The 17,315-nt window shown below is 29.8% G+C and overlaps 1 protein-coding gene across 3 annotated transcripts; it reads left to right on the top strand.

The window, feature by feature from the left end:
- The first annotated feature begins 687 nt into the window (after positions 1-687).
- Positions 688-13,667, top strand: LOC147906940 (uncharacterized). 3 transcript variants are annotated; one of them, XM_087415021.1, is made up of 8 exons: positions 688-1,348; positions 4,130-4,410; positions 6,305-6,463; positions 9,934-10,189; positions 10,360-10,428; positions 11,342-11,428; positions 12,939-12,983; positions 13,234-13,667. In XM_087415021.1, the coding sequence occupies exons 1-8, from the start codon at positions 1,082-1,084 to the stop codon at positions 13,276-13,278; spliced, it is 1,209 nt and encodes a 402-aa protein (XP_087271147.1). In that variant the 5' UTR covers positions 688-1,081; the 3' UTR covers positions 13,279-13,667. The 3 variants fall into 3 exon arrangements, with proteins under 3 accessions (XP_087271147.1, XP_087271146.1, XP_087271148.1); XM_087415020.1 differs by lacking the exon at positions 13,234-13,667 and having other exon boundaries at positions 12,939-13,221; XM_087415022.1 differs by lacking the exons at positions 6,305-6,463; positions 13,234-13,667 and having other exon boundaries at positions 12,939-13,219.
- Positions 13,668-17,315: the final 3,648 nt, after the last annotated feature.

Raw genomic sequence — 17,315 nt, 5'->3', positions numbered from 1 at the left:
AAAAAACACATCATTCCGCGATAAATATTGTACCAGTACAAACACGTTATTGATAGACATTGAAAGTCATACCTCTAATGAGGAAGATATTAGGATTAAGTGGACAAATATATATTTGTCATATTTTTGAAATTAATATTACAATTATAAATAATATTTCATATTGCAATATAAATATTACAGAAATAAATATTCAATTTTCAATTTTGCTACAAAAATTGAAACTTAAAAAGTTTTAGTTAGATTAGAACAGGCCCTCAAAGTTTAAAGATAGGAAGTTATTTGTGAATAATTGAAAACATTTTATCTTGCAATTATACATTTACAAAAAAAAATTAATATTTAATACATACAAATTAGTAATATAATAATGTACCTTGTCAGTAATATCAGTAAATGTGTTGAGAGTTCATTAATAAAAAGAGAGAAAAAAACGCAGGTAGATAGTAGTCCATATCGTGATACAATATATTGGTTTCTTAATTGAAACAAATTTGCAAAAGTAACGAACATCTGACTTCCACGATGTAACGCAATGTCTAGAAGAAAAAGATTTATCAAGAACGTAAAAACGACAAAATAGGGGGGAAAAAGAAAGAAGATATTAAGAGGAAAAAAGAGAATGTATAATGAGAATATAATTAGAATATAGAGAATATAATTAGAATATAGAGAATATAATGAAATAAAGTCGTCCATAATGGAATCTTTATGATCATTTATAACTATTAAATATTTTATTAATTTGAATTTCCTTCTGAGTAAAAATACGAATTTTTTTTCCGTGAGTGATCTATTTAGTGACCTCAATCTACTTATCTATAAATAAAAATTCCGCGAAAAGAAAAGCAATCTAATCTAGATTATCTATGTCCATTCTGTTGTTCAGTACTTGCTGATTATACGGTATACAAATACGTTATACTTCAGTGTACATATTATACAGTATAGTGTCACAAAGTAATTCCTAGAGAGAGACTGCAAAAATTATTTCTGAAAAGCTTATAAAAAATATTAAACTGTGTTTGTGTTTCGTGCAGCAAGAACTAATTCAGTTAAAATACTAGCCGACTCAAAAACTATGACAGAGGCGCTAGAAAGGGCGCTGGCACCATTATTGACCTTTGGTTCATTCTTCGGTTTAGGCATGTTCGAAAATCCTCGTGGACAACCTAGGGCGTATCTCTCTTGCCTATATGCTTTGGCCAAATGGGGCTCTTTTACGTGCTTTTATTATCCATTTTATTTAAAAAGTGTTTGGCAGTATACAGACAACACATTCAACATCAAAATCATCCATTTGGTTCTTATCAACACATTAATTCTCATTAGCCTTTGTCGTTTCAAGGTAAAAATTTTGAAATATATTCTCATTCCCTATATAATAATACTTGACCTTATATTACTTATTTTTAATTTAATAGTATTTTTAATTGAGAGCATTAAAGGAGTCTTAAATTCATATTTACAGGCAAATACAAAATTATAAAACGTTTTATAAAAGACTTTCAGTATCGTTAACCATCTACTTTTAATCAAACTCAAGCAGTCTCTCCTATTCAGCTATTCCGCTAATCTGCTCATTTCTTACAAATCGCATGCAGCAAAAAAAGTCCTCAAATATAATTTATTTTCTCTTTCCTCTTCTTTTCGTGCCGTTTTTCTGGAGTATATCAGGGTTTCACTTACAGAATTTTACTTTTTGATATTGTATTTATATCTAATGTTTCTCTATAACCTCTGAGCTGTTCATGTATGCAGACGACGTAATTATTTTCAAATTCTTTCACCCATTTAATGCTTTTGCAGTCTGTTCTGTTTTAAATGAAGATCTAAAATTTATTGCCAAATGGTCTCTCTCTCTCTCTATTAATAATTTACTGCATCTAAATCCCTCTAAATCATCCTTACTAATTGTCTGTTCCTCAACATTATTATCCTGTATTCAATCCTTCAATATTTCTATTAACTTCGTTCCAATTCCTTGCTGCTCTTCTATTAACCCTTTGCGGCACAATATCCTATATATATGATCATTTTAACTTCAGTTTTCTATATTTTTCATATAGTTTTTAACATATTATTACAATAAAAAGAACATTGTCAGTGTTTAGAACATCAATTGTTATAAAAAAACTGTAGAAACATTCCTATTGTTAACGAAATGTATTTTATAAATAAACAATGTGGAAAAATTCATCCTATTTTAACAATATAAATGTGATTGCGATAATCAAAAATAGCTAATTAGCCGAAAATAAAGTTTGAGAGTTTTTTTGGGTCGATGATTTCGAATCTAAAATCAAAATTAAAAAATTCAAAATGGCGGATCCAAAATCGCGGACAAAAAATTAAAAAATTAGTTTTGGTGCTGAAAAAAGCGTGTGTATATGATTTTAACTATCGCTTGACAAACAATAAAAAATAGTTTTGTGTGTCGGATGAACTACTTTACATATAATTTCAAAATTTTTTGAATTTTTGGGTTGCCTAGTGGCCCTTAGTTTTTTGTTACTAATAGGCTTTGTAACAGCAGTTTTGCTGACAGCTAACTATCTGCAAACTGCTTTAGTCTATTATATTAGGTGTTGGAATTAATTCGTAGCGTTTTACAAGAGATGGCACAAGCAGTACACTATTTCGTTGTTACCTATAGTTCTGTATACATTGTAAACATCTATCATAGGACGTCATTTGCCGTACATAACCTTTCTTGAAATCATAAATAACAATACTGTATAATTCATTGAATATGTCAAAATTTGTGCCAGATAAAGTGTTTTTGCGGGGAGTTTTGCTTCATTACTTTAATATGAACAAAAGTGCAGCTGAAGCTCATCGTATTTTAGTGGATGTGTATAGTGAACATGCTCTGGCTGAGCAAACGTGTAGGAAGTGGTTTGCACGTTTTAAAGCTGGTGATTTCGACTTGGATGACAAGGAGCGACCTGGTCAGCCGAAAAAATTTGAAGATAACGATTTGCAGGCACTGCTCAATGAAAACTCATGTCAAACACTTAAAGAATTATCTACGTCATTGGAAGTTGACTTCTCAACAATAGGAAAACGTCTTAAAAGTTTGGGCATGATCCAGAAGGAAGGACATTGGGTCCTATATGAATTGAAACCAAGGGATATTGAGAGACGTTTTCTCACGTGCGAACTGCTGCTTCAACGGCAGAAAAGAAAAGGTTTTTTGCATCGGATTGTTACCGGTGACGAAAAGTGGATCCATTATGACAATCCAAAGCGCAGAAAGTCATGGGTTAAGCCCGGCGAACCATCAACATCAGTGGCAAAGCCCAATATCCATGGCTCAAAGCTCCTGCTCTGTATTTGGTGGGATCAGAAGGGTGTCATATACTACGAACTGCTAAAACCGCATGAAACCGTTACTGGAGATCTCTACCGACGGCAACTGATGCGCTTGAGCCGTGCATTGAAGCAAAAACGGTCGGAATACTTCGAAAGACACGATAAAGTCATCTTGCTGCACGACAATGCTCGCCCACACGTTGCAAAACCGGTAAAAACATACCTGGAAACACTTAAATGGGAAGTGCTACCGCACCCACCGTATTCTCCTGATATTGCACCTAGCGACTACCACTTGTTTCGATCATTAGCTCATAGCTTGTGCGAGCAGAAGTTCACATCTTACGAAGATTGTACAAAATGGTTCGATTCCTGGATTTCATCTAAAGATGAACAGTTCTTCCGACGCGGTATTCATTCACTGCCCGAAAGATGGTCAAAAGTAGTAGAAAGTGATGGGAAGTACTTTCATTAATGTATTTTTTAATGCTCATGTGAAATAAATAACATTCTTTCATTAAAAAACGCTACGAATTAATTCCAACACCTAATACCATATTTTATGTATATTATATATCTATTACTCTTATTTACACATAATCTTTTTCATAGAGCAAGAAATTAAATAAAAATAAAAAAAAATATTTTGGACAGTTCAACACAGACACTTTAATGCTTACATTATTAAAATATAATTCTTTATCTGTCACAAATATAATTCTTTCCTGTACATATTGGAATATCAATTTTTACTCATATAAATTTATAATAATTTTTTTGTGTCGCATATTCGATAAATATGATTTTTTTAAAGGAATTGAAAATGTGCTTACGTGAACTTGCTATAGTAGATGACACGTTGGAAGCTCTCGGAGCGCCAAAGGAATACCAAAGGCTACGTAAATGGATAATTCGAATAATAATCGGATGGAGTGCATACGTCTTTTATCAATTTGCATATTGGAATTTCCTTTTTTTCTTTTCTCTTAATTTTAACATAAATTTCAAGTTTTTGTTAGCGTGTATTCGGTTTCTGAGCGATTATCCGTCAAACGTCATTATTTTAAGTGCTCTGATTACTGCAGTTATCCTTGGGTTAGTATTGTACCTGTGTATACATTTACTTTGTAATCTATTATGACATTGTGTGTCAAAATATTTACAATGTGAAACACATAAAGACTTTTTGGTAACATATAAAAAATGGAAGCCATGTCTATTAATGACTATGGACTTGACAACATAATGCTTGATGACATATGTATTTTTTCTGTATTGTCTGTACAAAACATGTGTATATACTTATTTTGAGTTTTGAAAATATACTACACAAAAATTATTTAAAATAAATAATTAATCACTACTTTTCATTGTTAAATATTTATAATAGATGACCATCTTTAAAAAATACTGCTAAAAAAGAAAATGTTCAGTAATGTAATCGAATAAACATACGGTCAAATTCCCACCTTCAATGAATTTGATCTTGACATATAATGTCATAAAAAAAAAAACAGCAAAATAGTAACGGTAAAATTGTAACATAAAAGATAACGGTAAAATTGTCATAAAAGAGTAATGAAAACTAACAATAAAAGTAACCCCCCTCCCTGACTGTAAGGGAGAGCCTCATGTCGATAAGTAGTTATGATACGATTGAATTAGACGCTATTGAATTTGCCTCCGCAATGGAACAGATCCAAAGTGATTCCACATCCAAAGTCTCCTGCGTCGAAGAATTTAAATACGTTTCAAAAAATTGACACACTGAGCTCTTTAAATTAAAAAGTACCTCCGATTCGTATGTCCGTTTAGCGGAGTACGAGTTGAGGTAAGTTTCACTTCGCCCTCCATTCGACTTCCAGCTCGTTAAGAGCCACAAGTCGAAGCGAATTCCTTCCGATTTGCGGTTCTTCCCCATAGCTCCTTTTCGGTTCAGAGCCTGGACATGACCAAATCGATCTAATAATAATTCGGTTTCTACTGCGTTCACCCCCTCAGCTCCATGCATGTGAGGTTTGTACGAAACACTTATAATTCTCGCCCGAACTAGAATAATTAATATCATATTCATATTTTCAAAATGGCAACAGTTTGAAAAAACAATTCGAATTTTCCTCACATTTTTCCATTTATTTGACCTTCAAAAAAATAGAAAAAAAATTAACATAGACTATTAATTCTAGCATAGGTGATAATGGCATATTTTCTGTGTATAACATAAAAGTAGAGTCAGTGGAACTTTCACTTTTTTTGGAATCGTGATGACCATATTCAAAAACAGGAAAAAAGGCGAATAAAGTTTTAAAATATTTTAGTACAAATATCGCTCCATCTTCCGTTAGAAAGTGACACTCAGATGAGAACGAAATTTATTTTATTGAAAACTTTCAGAATGATTTTGAAAGACTGAATGTAAATAATGGCGAGCGCCAGTTATAACAATTAGTTGGTGCGCTCTATTAGATCGATCATGAGACTCCACACACACTATATCATTTTATCTCGTATATCTTGAACAATTTATTATTCTTCCAAAAAACATTTTTGTGAGATATTCTTATGACTATAGCTTTCAAAAACAGCAAAAATAATTGATATTTTTTACCCCTAAAACGTAAAAACTCCCTTAACAAAATGCATTTGTTTAATGTTTTTAGCAATTGTTTCAAAATTTTGTTTAACATTTCTTAGCTTATTGAAAAATTATTATTTTCTATAAGGCGCATAGTTTTCTGGTTTTCTTTTTCGTTATCTGTAAACGAATTATAGTTTAAAACAATTAAAATTGAATTATAAATTTTTGGACAAAACTCATTCTGCTGCTCATATATGTATAAAATATATAGAAATATAACAAATAAATAATAAAATTCTAATTTAGTCCGACTTCTAATTATTTATTAATGCAATGAGCGTTAATATGCATATATATAATGGATATATTATAAAATTAATAAAAGATATGACTAATTCTTTTTCAATTTAGATGCATAAGCTCCATATTTCATCGAATCAATGAACGTTTACGTGTATTATATCCTGATCTGTTCGAAAGTAGTACAGATTACAGAAGACAAAACAGATACATCTTTGTGCATCAGATAACAGGAGCTAAGGATCACAATCAATACATATGGATTATAATGTAATAATTATTTAATAGAATTACTGTGTACACACATGCAGGCGCATATATATATATATATATATATATATATATATATATGTGTGTGTGTATAAAGAATGTCTCAATTTCAACTTTCGCATCGCATATTTCAAAAAGTATAAAAAAAATGTTTTCTGTAAAAATATAACTACTTCGAGAGGAGCCTAATGTGATCACATTATTCTTTCTAGATAGAGATACAATGAAAAACGCAATGAAAAAGACGTTAAAGTTATATTTATTTACGCATTTTAAAATGGAATTTTTTGTGTAATATGATTTCTCTCTAATTTCATGTAAAAGAATTAAGTTAGAAATATAAAAAAAATCAAAAATTTACGAGATACTATAGATACACATATACAAATAATACAAAAGCATACTCTACAACGTAAGATGTCCGAAGCTAGAATTTTATACAATAGATTAACAATAAAATAAACGTTTCGGCCTCAAATTAGGCCATCTTCAGTATCACAAAGTTTCTTCCTCTTACGCATACATACATATGTGCAAAAACCATATTAGAGTTATATGAATCACGTTAATCTTGTATTTTTTTATTAGAATAAAATGAGTAATATAATACCTGTGTACGGAAAACGTCCATGAGTATTATCAAGCCGTGACTACTCTGTTGTAACAATTCTAGTGAAGATGTTATGTTCAACTCTCATCATGACTGTCGGCTTATTAATATTAATTTTGTAGAGACCTTGATGGAGGGAGTATCTCGGGAGTTATGTTGGGGAAGATATGTTAAGCAATGGAAATTACTCCGTATCATTTTGTTTGTTTATTGCGTTAGTATGTTTTTTTATGTATATCATTTCAGATGTGAGTCTCTTTTGAAAGTTCCTTATCCAATACTATAATCTTCTCTCAGTTTAATTTATTTTCATATTCTAGCTGATGATCTGAGACTACCGACATAATTTTCTCCACAGTTAATTATAGAATTAACACATTATCGAGAAAAAACAATTTATATGCAGATACGACTACTAACATTAATTCTAATAACAACCTGTTAAAAAAATATTTTACTATGCTATACGTCAGTAATATTTCTGAAAAATTCAAAATGCTCGCTTTGTCTTGCATCGCGTGCGTGCATGAGTATCATTTGTATTACCAAAACACATAATTTTTGTATAACAGTTACCTATGTCTCTGTTATTACTCATTCGAAAATCGTTCTCCAGGATTTAAGAATAAGCATTAATACATGTCTGCGAAATAGAATCTTAATGTTGAGAATGACAAAAAGTTTCGAAATTGAGATTTTCTTTATCATTTTTTAGTCCAATATGGTGCTAAAGAGCTGTTATGCCGTAACAATATTTGCTTCTAATAACACTGTACAATGTGTACTTACGAAATGCTAGTACACAGATTAGCAGTTTCCACAAAGAAGCAATGTGGATTTCTTAAAATTGAACTTAGACGTTCAATTAGAACGTTATTGTTACATGAAAATTTACATGAATCTACATGTGCGTGAAATATTGATGTAGTAATATGTAATGATGTATGGATGACATGTAAATCGTTTGTGTATAAATGCTTATAATATGAATATTTGTCTTTACGTCTCCTTAAAACTATACGGAGGAAAAAATTTAAATTCGAATGGTGGTATAATCAATTAAATGTAGAGGCAGAGAATTAAGGATGTTTTATACATATTTTCAAAATGATAACAAAATTAAGAGAAAATTACAGATTATTCTAAATCACGTTTAAAAATAATGTGACAAAGGTTTATTATCTGGATAATAAGTTTTAATAAATAGTAGTATTTTTTAAATCTGTGTTCTAATATAAATATATGAAAATGCATTGTATGTAATAGAATAAATGATAAATATCTCAATTTTTTAATATAAGTACATTATGTATTCAGGGTTATATATGTAGAGTTACATTGCGGTGCATGAACTAATTGTCCAGTAAGTAAACAAAATACTTTATTCTATCTTTAGTATATCTTTGTAATCAGTGAATTGCAATGAAACTTTGCATAAATTATTTTATGTGAATATTTAAAGCACTTCTAAAAGAAAAATGTAAATTTTTTTATCATTAAAAGAAATTTAACATTTAACAATAACAAAAAAATACAATTTTCACGGAAAATAATAACAATTAAAATAAATATACTACAAAAATGTGTTATGAAACAAAAATATGATCTTATACACACAACTTTTATATGTATATATTTTATTCGAAATGTTAAACATACGTCCAAATTCCATTTTCTTATTGTAGGTATACTGTATATCTAAAACAATCTTAAATTATCAACCTAATATTTTTAGATGTTTGCAATAAATAATATGTTCAAAAAGTATTTAAAAAAGAATGTCCCGTTTAAAATCGTTTCTTTTATCTGAAATATTATTTTCCGTATTGATTTGAAATAATTTGATGCAATTGTTAAAATGGTACATCCTTTATATGTATCTACATATAGAGGAAAGGTCCCTATTATAAGACACCGAATTCATTTTGTGTAAATGGTAGAAATAGGCAGAATTTAAAAAAATAGTCATTTTGAAGAGAATTTAATAAGTTTTAAGATAACGTTACATAAAATTTAATTCAAATTCCATTTTTTTTTAAATTATAGAAATATAAAAAGTGAGCAAATCGCAAAGTATATCAGTATTGCAATTAAAAAATTTTATTTAGTGTTTTTAAAATATAAACAAACACTGCCTGTGCGCGAAAAATGAGCACGCGATAGATTATACCCAGAACTCGTTTTCAGGTAATTGGAATTAAGCATCGCAGATATAGGCACTCGACATTCATTCCAGTTGTCTTTATTATTGTACAATAACATTTATACTTTAGCAACGATTTTTACTATACCATAGGAACATTATTTCATATTAGGAATACCCTGAGTATCTCATATTACGATTTTCCTCCTTACGATCATCAAACTTGTATAATTAAACAATTTAACATATCTTGTAGTTTTCTATTAGTACGACCTTACTCTATTATATATGAAGAATTTATTGCCAAATATTTATCAAATAATAAACAAGGTTTAAATGCTCATTTCATTGAAACTTGAAGACATCCAAATTCTAAAATCTTGTTTTACAATGACTACAGGCATGATCTAATAATGAATATTAAATAGTTTTCAATCCAAGAGCAATAAATTCATGGTGGATAGATAGCGTCTATTAGTTTAGCAGAAATGCCGCTATGTCATATTAGGCGCATATCTCATAATAGGGGGCTTTCCTCTACGAATAATTAGTTTCAATTACGTAAATAATCATATATTGTGAACCGCCTTTATAACTTTATTGTTTATAAGTGAATTCTATAACATTATTGTTATATTGAATTCTACGTTAAAAATATATTTTGCTTACTTTTCGTATGTCTTTCGGTTTATTATAACAATTATAATTTATTTACAGGCACATCCACTTACAACTGTGTCTTATATCACGCAAACTAAACGTAATATTCAAAGTACAAATGTTACTACAAATGATATGGTACTTTTTTTATGCTATATCGTTGTGTCTATCAATGTATCACTTACTTGGAGATCATCAGGGAACATGGACATCATTTTATATTGTATTGAAATTAAATTTGTATTTTAATTTAGTTTCATTTAGCATTTTATTTCTCATGTTGAACTACGTATGTCAAACTGTTTACTTTAAGGTATAGTTACAGTAGATCAAAGCATTAATAATTAATTATAATTAGAATAATATGTACAAGCAGCAATAAAATTACATGTCAAAGTTTTATTTGAAATGACAAAATCTTATTTATGAAATACAAAATTTTACTACAAAATTTCGTTTAATGTTAATATATTGTAATTTTAGATAAATGAAACAGTAGCAATTCTTCAGAAATTGTCCAATTATAATCTCGATGAAAATTTACGTAAACAGGTAAATAATTACAACAAAATTTTGAATTGAATTTTAAATGTCTTTGTCTTAAATGTAATTTTACTAGCTCTCAAAATTCGGATACGTACCTAAATTTCATGGAATAATTATGTACAAAATTGGGCCATTATATAATAATTGTGTTATTCCTTTATATACTTTATAATACTTGTACACACATTCTAACGTCACAAATAAGGATAATTTAGAAAAAGTTTTAAAAATTATTTTTTATTTTTTATAACAAAAGTGAATTATTGAAAGTTATTTCATGCTACATTAATATATTATCAGTTCAACAATTCCGCTATCAACTATCATTCTATCAATTCTATTATCATACTATCTATATTCTACTATCACGCTAATAAATATTCTGCAAAATACGCTCAATGCATTTTCGCATATAGAATTGAAAATAATTGACAAAGATTTTGTAATTGTTGATATGTACAAATATCTCAAATATGCATATAAAAAAGAACAATACGTTAAATTCATAATATTGTATAACCATTTTGAGTTATTTATTTTTTAATAATTTTTATATGTCGATCTTGCTTCTACACAATATGTCATTAATTAAATTAAACCATTGCAGTTAAACAACTTAACTCTTGGAAATGTATTAAATTTGACTCAAATTTAATTCATTACTTACTATGTTCAGACATTATTATGCTATACTTTGAAACTAAAAAATAGATTAATTTTGGCTAATATTGAAGTTAAAAATAACGGAATATCATTAAACGTAGAGTTGCTCTTTGATATCTGTGACAATAAAACATAATTGATGTTTTATAACAATGTCTTAAGTTTACTTCTCCGTTTAATACAATTTAGCAAGTATCCGAAATGTTAATCATGTTAGCGTATATTCAACACTTATTAAATTATTTATTTCAATTAGATTTTGCAGTTTATATTGCAAATAAAGCAGACAAAAGTAGAATTTGGCTTGGGACAATACTACTTTGGATATAATTTTATCTGTGAGGTATGTCCTCTTTTAAATAAAAATATTAAAGTATGTAATAAACGTATATACTTATATGTATATATGTACAGGAATGGGCAGTAACTCTGTCCACTTAAAATATTTACTGCTATTTTTAAAAATACGTAACAAATATATATATTGAAGTTGTATAGCATCAAGAAAATATACTGCTAACAGTTTTTTTGTGGATAGAGGCATTTCGATCCACTTCTCCACTTTTTTAATGAAATTGTATAATGTTTTTTCACAATATAATACCTCTAAGTATTCTGCATGTAAAAGATAGTGTATCAAGAAACCAATAGTTTACGAGACATTTTATACTTTATTCTGGCATAATGTTGACGTAAAATATTTAATAACTTATAACAATTAATTTTTTTATAATCTTTAATTTTATAAGAATTTTTCATAACCTTAATACTTTTATAAACGGAGTATTGATATGAATAAGTTGATGGAAAGAAACACATAGTTGCTTAAAAAAAAATATGTTGGTAAAAAGGATAATTTTTTAAATAAGCATAACTATGTATTTTTTTTGTTTCAATTGATTTATCTCATTATTCTATTCATAAAATTATTAAGGAATACAAAAAATATTAATAATTTACAAGTTATTTAATATTTCATGTCAATATATGTATATGCCAGAATAAAGTAGAAAATATTTCGTAAACGATTGGCTTTTTGATACCACTTTTTTAATAGTTTTATATGCAGAATAATTAGAGGAAGCATATTGTGTAAAAAAAATTATACAATTCCATTTTAAAAAGTGGAAGTAATCTTGAAATCTTCGAAACGCCTGCACTCATAGAAAAGCTATTACCAGTATATTGTATGATGCTACACAACTTCAATAAATATATTATTTCATATCAAAAAATAGCGAAACGTTCTAAGTGAATAGAGTTACTGCCCCGTCCTGTATATATATAATAAAATAAATGCTTATATGTAAAATAGAACGTATTCTAGATCTTCTTTACAAATAATTCTTTTGAATTTAACTCTTTTGCTCCTAACGCCGGCTATGTCCGGTATTCACAAAGCGATCCGTATAAACGAACGCTGGCTATAGCCAGCATTCGCGAAGTAATTTATTCTGTTCCTTATAATAAGAGTTACGCCAAATCATCTCGTACAGCCGTATACAACCAAGTGTTACATTGTTTTTATCAAATGATACAAGTATATATTTAAACATAATTAGTAGTAGTAGTATAATATTATATTATCTATAATGCCACTGGCATGAAGAGAATAATTAAAACACGGTTTACGAAGAAATTATAATCATTTTGTTTTAAGAAATAGTTTTTTCTTTTAAATTTGTCAACGTTGTTCAGGTTTAATTTTAAATGTCAAAAACTGTCCATGTATGTTGTATACACTTTTGACGTAGGGTCCCCATCAGTGAAGGTATTCCGATGGACCGCTTTCTGAGCAAAAAGGTTAATAAAACTGTTTCCATTAACTATAATGGTAGCATACTTTCTTTCAGATGTATTCTACAGTTTTGTCCACTACAATAATTCTTAATACGCAGGTATATAACAGACTTCCTATTCTCGTAGTAATGCATGAGAAATTTTGTTTGATTATGATTTTATATAAATAAGATGCGCGCGCGGGTATAATTAAATGCATTATATTTAAACCAAAATCTCTTGTCATAACAATCAGAAACTATTTCTGGTTGTTATGATAATATTCAAGATTTTACAATTAGAATTAGAACTATATTATAAGTATTATATTATTTATTACATTATAAGGATTTGTTTAATATGTTTCAGTTTGGTTGGCATTTGGATCCCTTGGAAAATGCACCAAAATCATGATTAATTTTAATCCTATATACTATAGTAATCCAGTTATTGTGTTAGTCGATATAAGTCGTGCGAATATGCTGTATTGCTTTATGTTTTAGCGATAAGATTACTTTGAATTTCTCTATGTTACATATACATGCTTTGTGAATACTTTATAGATTATGAGTGCATGATGCGTATGATGCATTATTTGTCTTTCTTTACATTCGATGAACAACAAGGAGAAACAGTACATTATACAAAAAAAATGATATTATTACATAGTAGCATAATTAAAAAGTTAATAATACGGGATTATACGAAAGCGTTGAAAATATATTGTATATGTGGTAATATACATTTTATTGAACTAATCGTTACTGTAGTATTGAGAGAATGAAATATCAATAATATATAAATCGTATTTACTTTTAATTGTTACCTGCGATTATAATATTTATTAAAATTCATCTCATGATATTTAATAATATATTTTCACTTTGTTGTTAATGTCCGATACAAAGGAGAATAATTTTTATAATGGAAAAGGAATTTAATGTATATTGACACGTAAAATTCATAAAAATCTATCCTCAAAGAAAAGTTAAGTTATCCGTCAAATACTAACTGTCTTTTTATAGGAGGGTATGAATTTCAAATCTTTTAGACCGCTTATAATATTAATAGTAATAATTTTGACAGGATGTTAATTACAGTTATTTTAGTGGCATCTTTAAACTAATATTTAAATTCGCATGTATGAAAATATGTATATTCTAGCGCAGCTAGATGCTGGGATTTACTTGCACATTTCGGCAGATTTTCAGTTTGGTTCCTGTCCTAACACATTACTAAAAATCATCTTTTATTAAAAATGAATGATTTTTTTGTAGGATAGTGGTTACGAAGAAATATCTATATTTAATAATATTAGGTGTTGGAATTAATTCGTAGCGTTTTTTTAATGAAAGAATGTTATTTATTTCACATGAGCATTAAAAAATACATTAATGAAAGTACTTCCCATCACTTTCTACTACTTTTGACCATCTTTCGGGCAGTGAATGAATACCGCGTCGGAAGAACTGTTCATCTTTAGATGAAATCCAGGAATCGAACCATTTTGTACAATCTTCGTAAGATGTGAACTTCTGCTCGCACAAGCTATGAGCTAATGATCGAAACAAGTGGTAGTCGCTAGGTGCAATATCAGGAGAATACGGCGGGTGCGGTAGCACTTCCCATTTAAGTGTTTCCAGGTATGTTTTTACCGGTTTTGCAACGTGTGGGCGAGCATTGTCGTGCAGCAAGATGACTTTATCGTGTCTTTCGAAGTATTCCGACCGTTTTTGCTTCAATGCACGGCTCAAGCGCATCAGTTGCCGTCGGTAGAGATCTCCAGTAATGGTTTCATGCGGTTTTAGCAGTTCGTAGTATATGACACCCTTCTGATCCCACCAAATACAGAGCAGGAGCTTTGAGCCATGGATATTGGGCTTTGCCACTGATGTTGATGGTTCGCCGGGCTTAACCCATGACTTTCTGCGCTTTGGATTGTCATAATGGATCCACTTTTCGTCACCGGTAACAATCCGATGCAAAAAACCTTTTCTTTTCTGCCGTTGAAGCAGCAGTTCGCACGTGAGAAAACGTCTCTCAATATCCCTTGGTTTCAATTCATATGGGACCCAATGTCCTTCCTTCTGGATCATGCCCAAACTTTTAAGACGTTTTCCTATTGTTGAGAAGTCAACTTCCAATGACGTAGATAATTCTTTAAGTGTTTGACATGAGTTTTCATTGAGCAGTGCCTGCAAATCGTTATCTTCAAATTTTTTCGGCTGACCAGGTCGCTCCTTGTCATCCAAGTCGAAATCACCAGCTTTAAAACGTGCAAACCACTTCCTACACGTTTGCTCAGCCAGAGCATGTTCACTATACACATCCACTAAAATACGATGAGCTTCAGCTGCACTTTTGTTCATATTAAAGTAATGAAGCAAAACTCCCCGCAAAAACACTTTATCTGGCACAAATTTTGACATATTCAATGAATTATACAGTATTGTTATTTATGATTTCAAGAAAGGTTATGTACGGCAAATGACGTCCTATGATAGATGTTTACAATGTATACAGAACTATAGGTGACAACGAAATAGTGTACTGCTTGTGCCATCTCTTGTAAAACGCTACGAATTAATTCCAACACCTAATAATAAAATACGTGCGTCATTATAATTTTTTATATGTACACTGCAGTGCATTAAGTTGCTGGATCATAGTAGCGGGCCGACTTATCGTTGTTCATTTTTACTTAAATACTATCATTAACTTTACAGAAAAACTGCAAGAGACAAAAATCATTTATTTTCTTCTCATAGAACTCTAAGAATTTTTTCAGAATTTTTTATCAACTTTTTAGTATTGCATTTTCTTTTTTTCAATAAGTCGAGCCGCTATTATGACCCAGCAAATTAACGCACTGCACTGAATGCACAAACGACCTAGATAGAGAGAGAGAGAGAGAGAGAGAGAGAGAGAGAGAGAGAGAGAGAGAGAGAGAGAGAGTGAGAGAGAGAGAGAGAGAACGGAAAAATAAAGAGCAACTGAGAAAGAAATTTAAATGGCAACTTACTTATTTCGCGCACGCGCCCTTCATTTTGGCCAACACTAACACCAAAGGTGCTGTAATGTCCGATAATAAAATAAACATGAACGTACTTCTACTTAGCTTTAAGAGATCGCCACACATACAGTTTCCAGTGCACTCTGATGAACATGACATTACGTTGACAACAAAAATTCGCTATAATAAATGGAATATTGCCATGATTATGGAAATATATAACTAATTAATGTAACACAATATATATAATAGTACAATATTTCCATTTATTTTCATTTTCTTTTCCTTAATTAACTAATTAATTAACAACAATCTAATTAACAACAAATGAAACAAGAAAAAAGGCTACGAGTTAATAAATGTATCCTTTAATGCATTGCATAACAATGCTAAAGAACAAAATATAATAATTTCCAAATATTGAACGTCAACCCAATGTTATTGCTCACAGATATATATATATATATATATAAATTTATACAATACCCTTTTTCTATATAACAATACATTTCTATAATCTTTAGAGATCTAAGTTAATAAATAATTATCAAGTAGTAATAAAATAATCAAATATATTCATTGAATCTTTTTTTCTTAGCAAGCCAACGTAGGCGACACAAAGGAGTGTCGCGCGCTCTTATCTCTAAGGAAAGATAATTATTATATTAGGGGTACAAATAAGTTCGTGCGGTTTTGAAAGAGATGGCGTAACTACTGTTTCATTCCACCGTTCCGTATTTCTAAGTATGCGTTGGATAGCTGTCATTAGTAGGTATTAAGTTCAGTATGTGTCATTTGTTCGAATTGTAAACAACAATATTTTTACTTCGTCAAATATGTCGAACTTTGTACCAAATAAAGTGTTTTTGCGGGGAGTTTTACTGCATTACTTCAATATGAAGAAAAGTGCTGCCGAAAGTCATCGTATTTTAGTGGAAGTTTATGGTGACCATGCTCTATCTGAGCGAACGTGTCAGAAGTGGTTTGCACGGTTAAGAGTGGTGACTTTGACTTGGAAGACCAAGAGCGTGCCGGATGTCCAAGAAAATTTGAAGACGCAGAATTAGAGGCATTACTCGATGAAGATCCATGTCAAACGCAAGAAGAGCTTGCATTATCATTGGAAGTGACTCTGATTACATTGTAACCGGTTTTTCACAATAAAGCCCCAAATTTCGAGAAAAAACCGCACGAACTTATTTGTACCCCTAATATTTCGAAGGAATTCGTAACATAAACTAAGCACTGGCTTATAGAAATCCCTTTCAAAAATCAAAATTTAAAATTTCTCAAACTTTATGGAAATGAATTCAATGGATTCAACTTTATAGAAATTTCACTTTTATTATTGCGACAACAATTGGACATTTATCACAATTATAATTATTATTAGTATATACGTATATATTATATATCTTCCGTTTAACAAATATTTTAT

This window comes from Acromyrmex echinatior, chromosome 17, assembly GCF_024713525.1.
Source record: "Acromyrmex echinatior isolate Ae372 chromosome 17, ASM2471352v2, whole genome shotgun sequence".
NCBI classification, from domain to species: Eukaryota; Metazoa; Arthropoda; class Insecta; order Hymenoptera; family Formicidae; genus Acromyrmex; species Acromyrmex echinatior.
The sequence above is the reverse complement of the archived record's forward strand: the minus strand, read 5'-3'. Positions and strand labels throughout refer to the sequence as shown.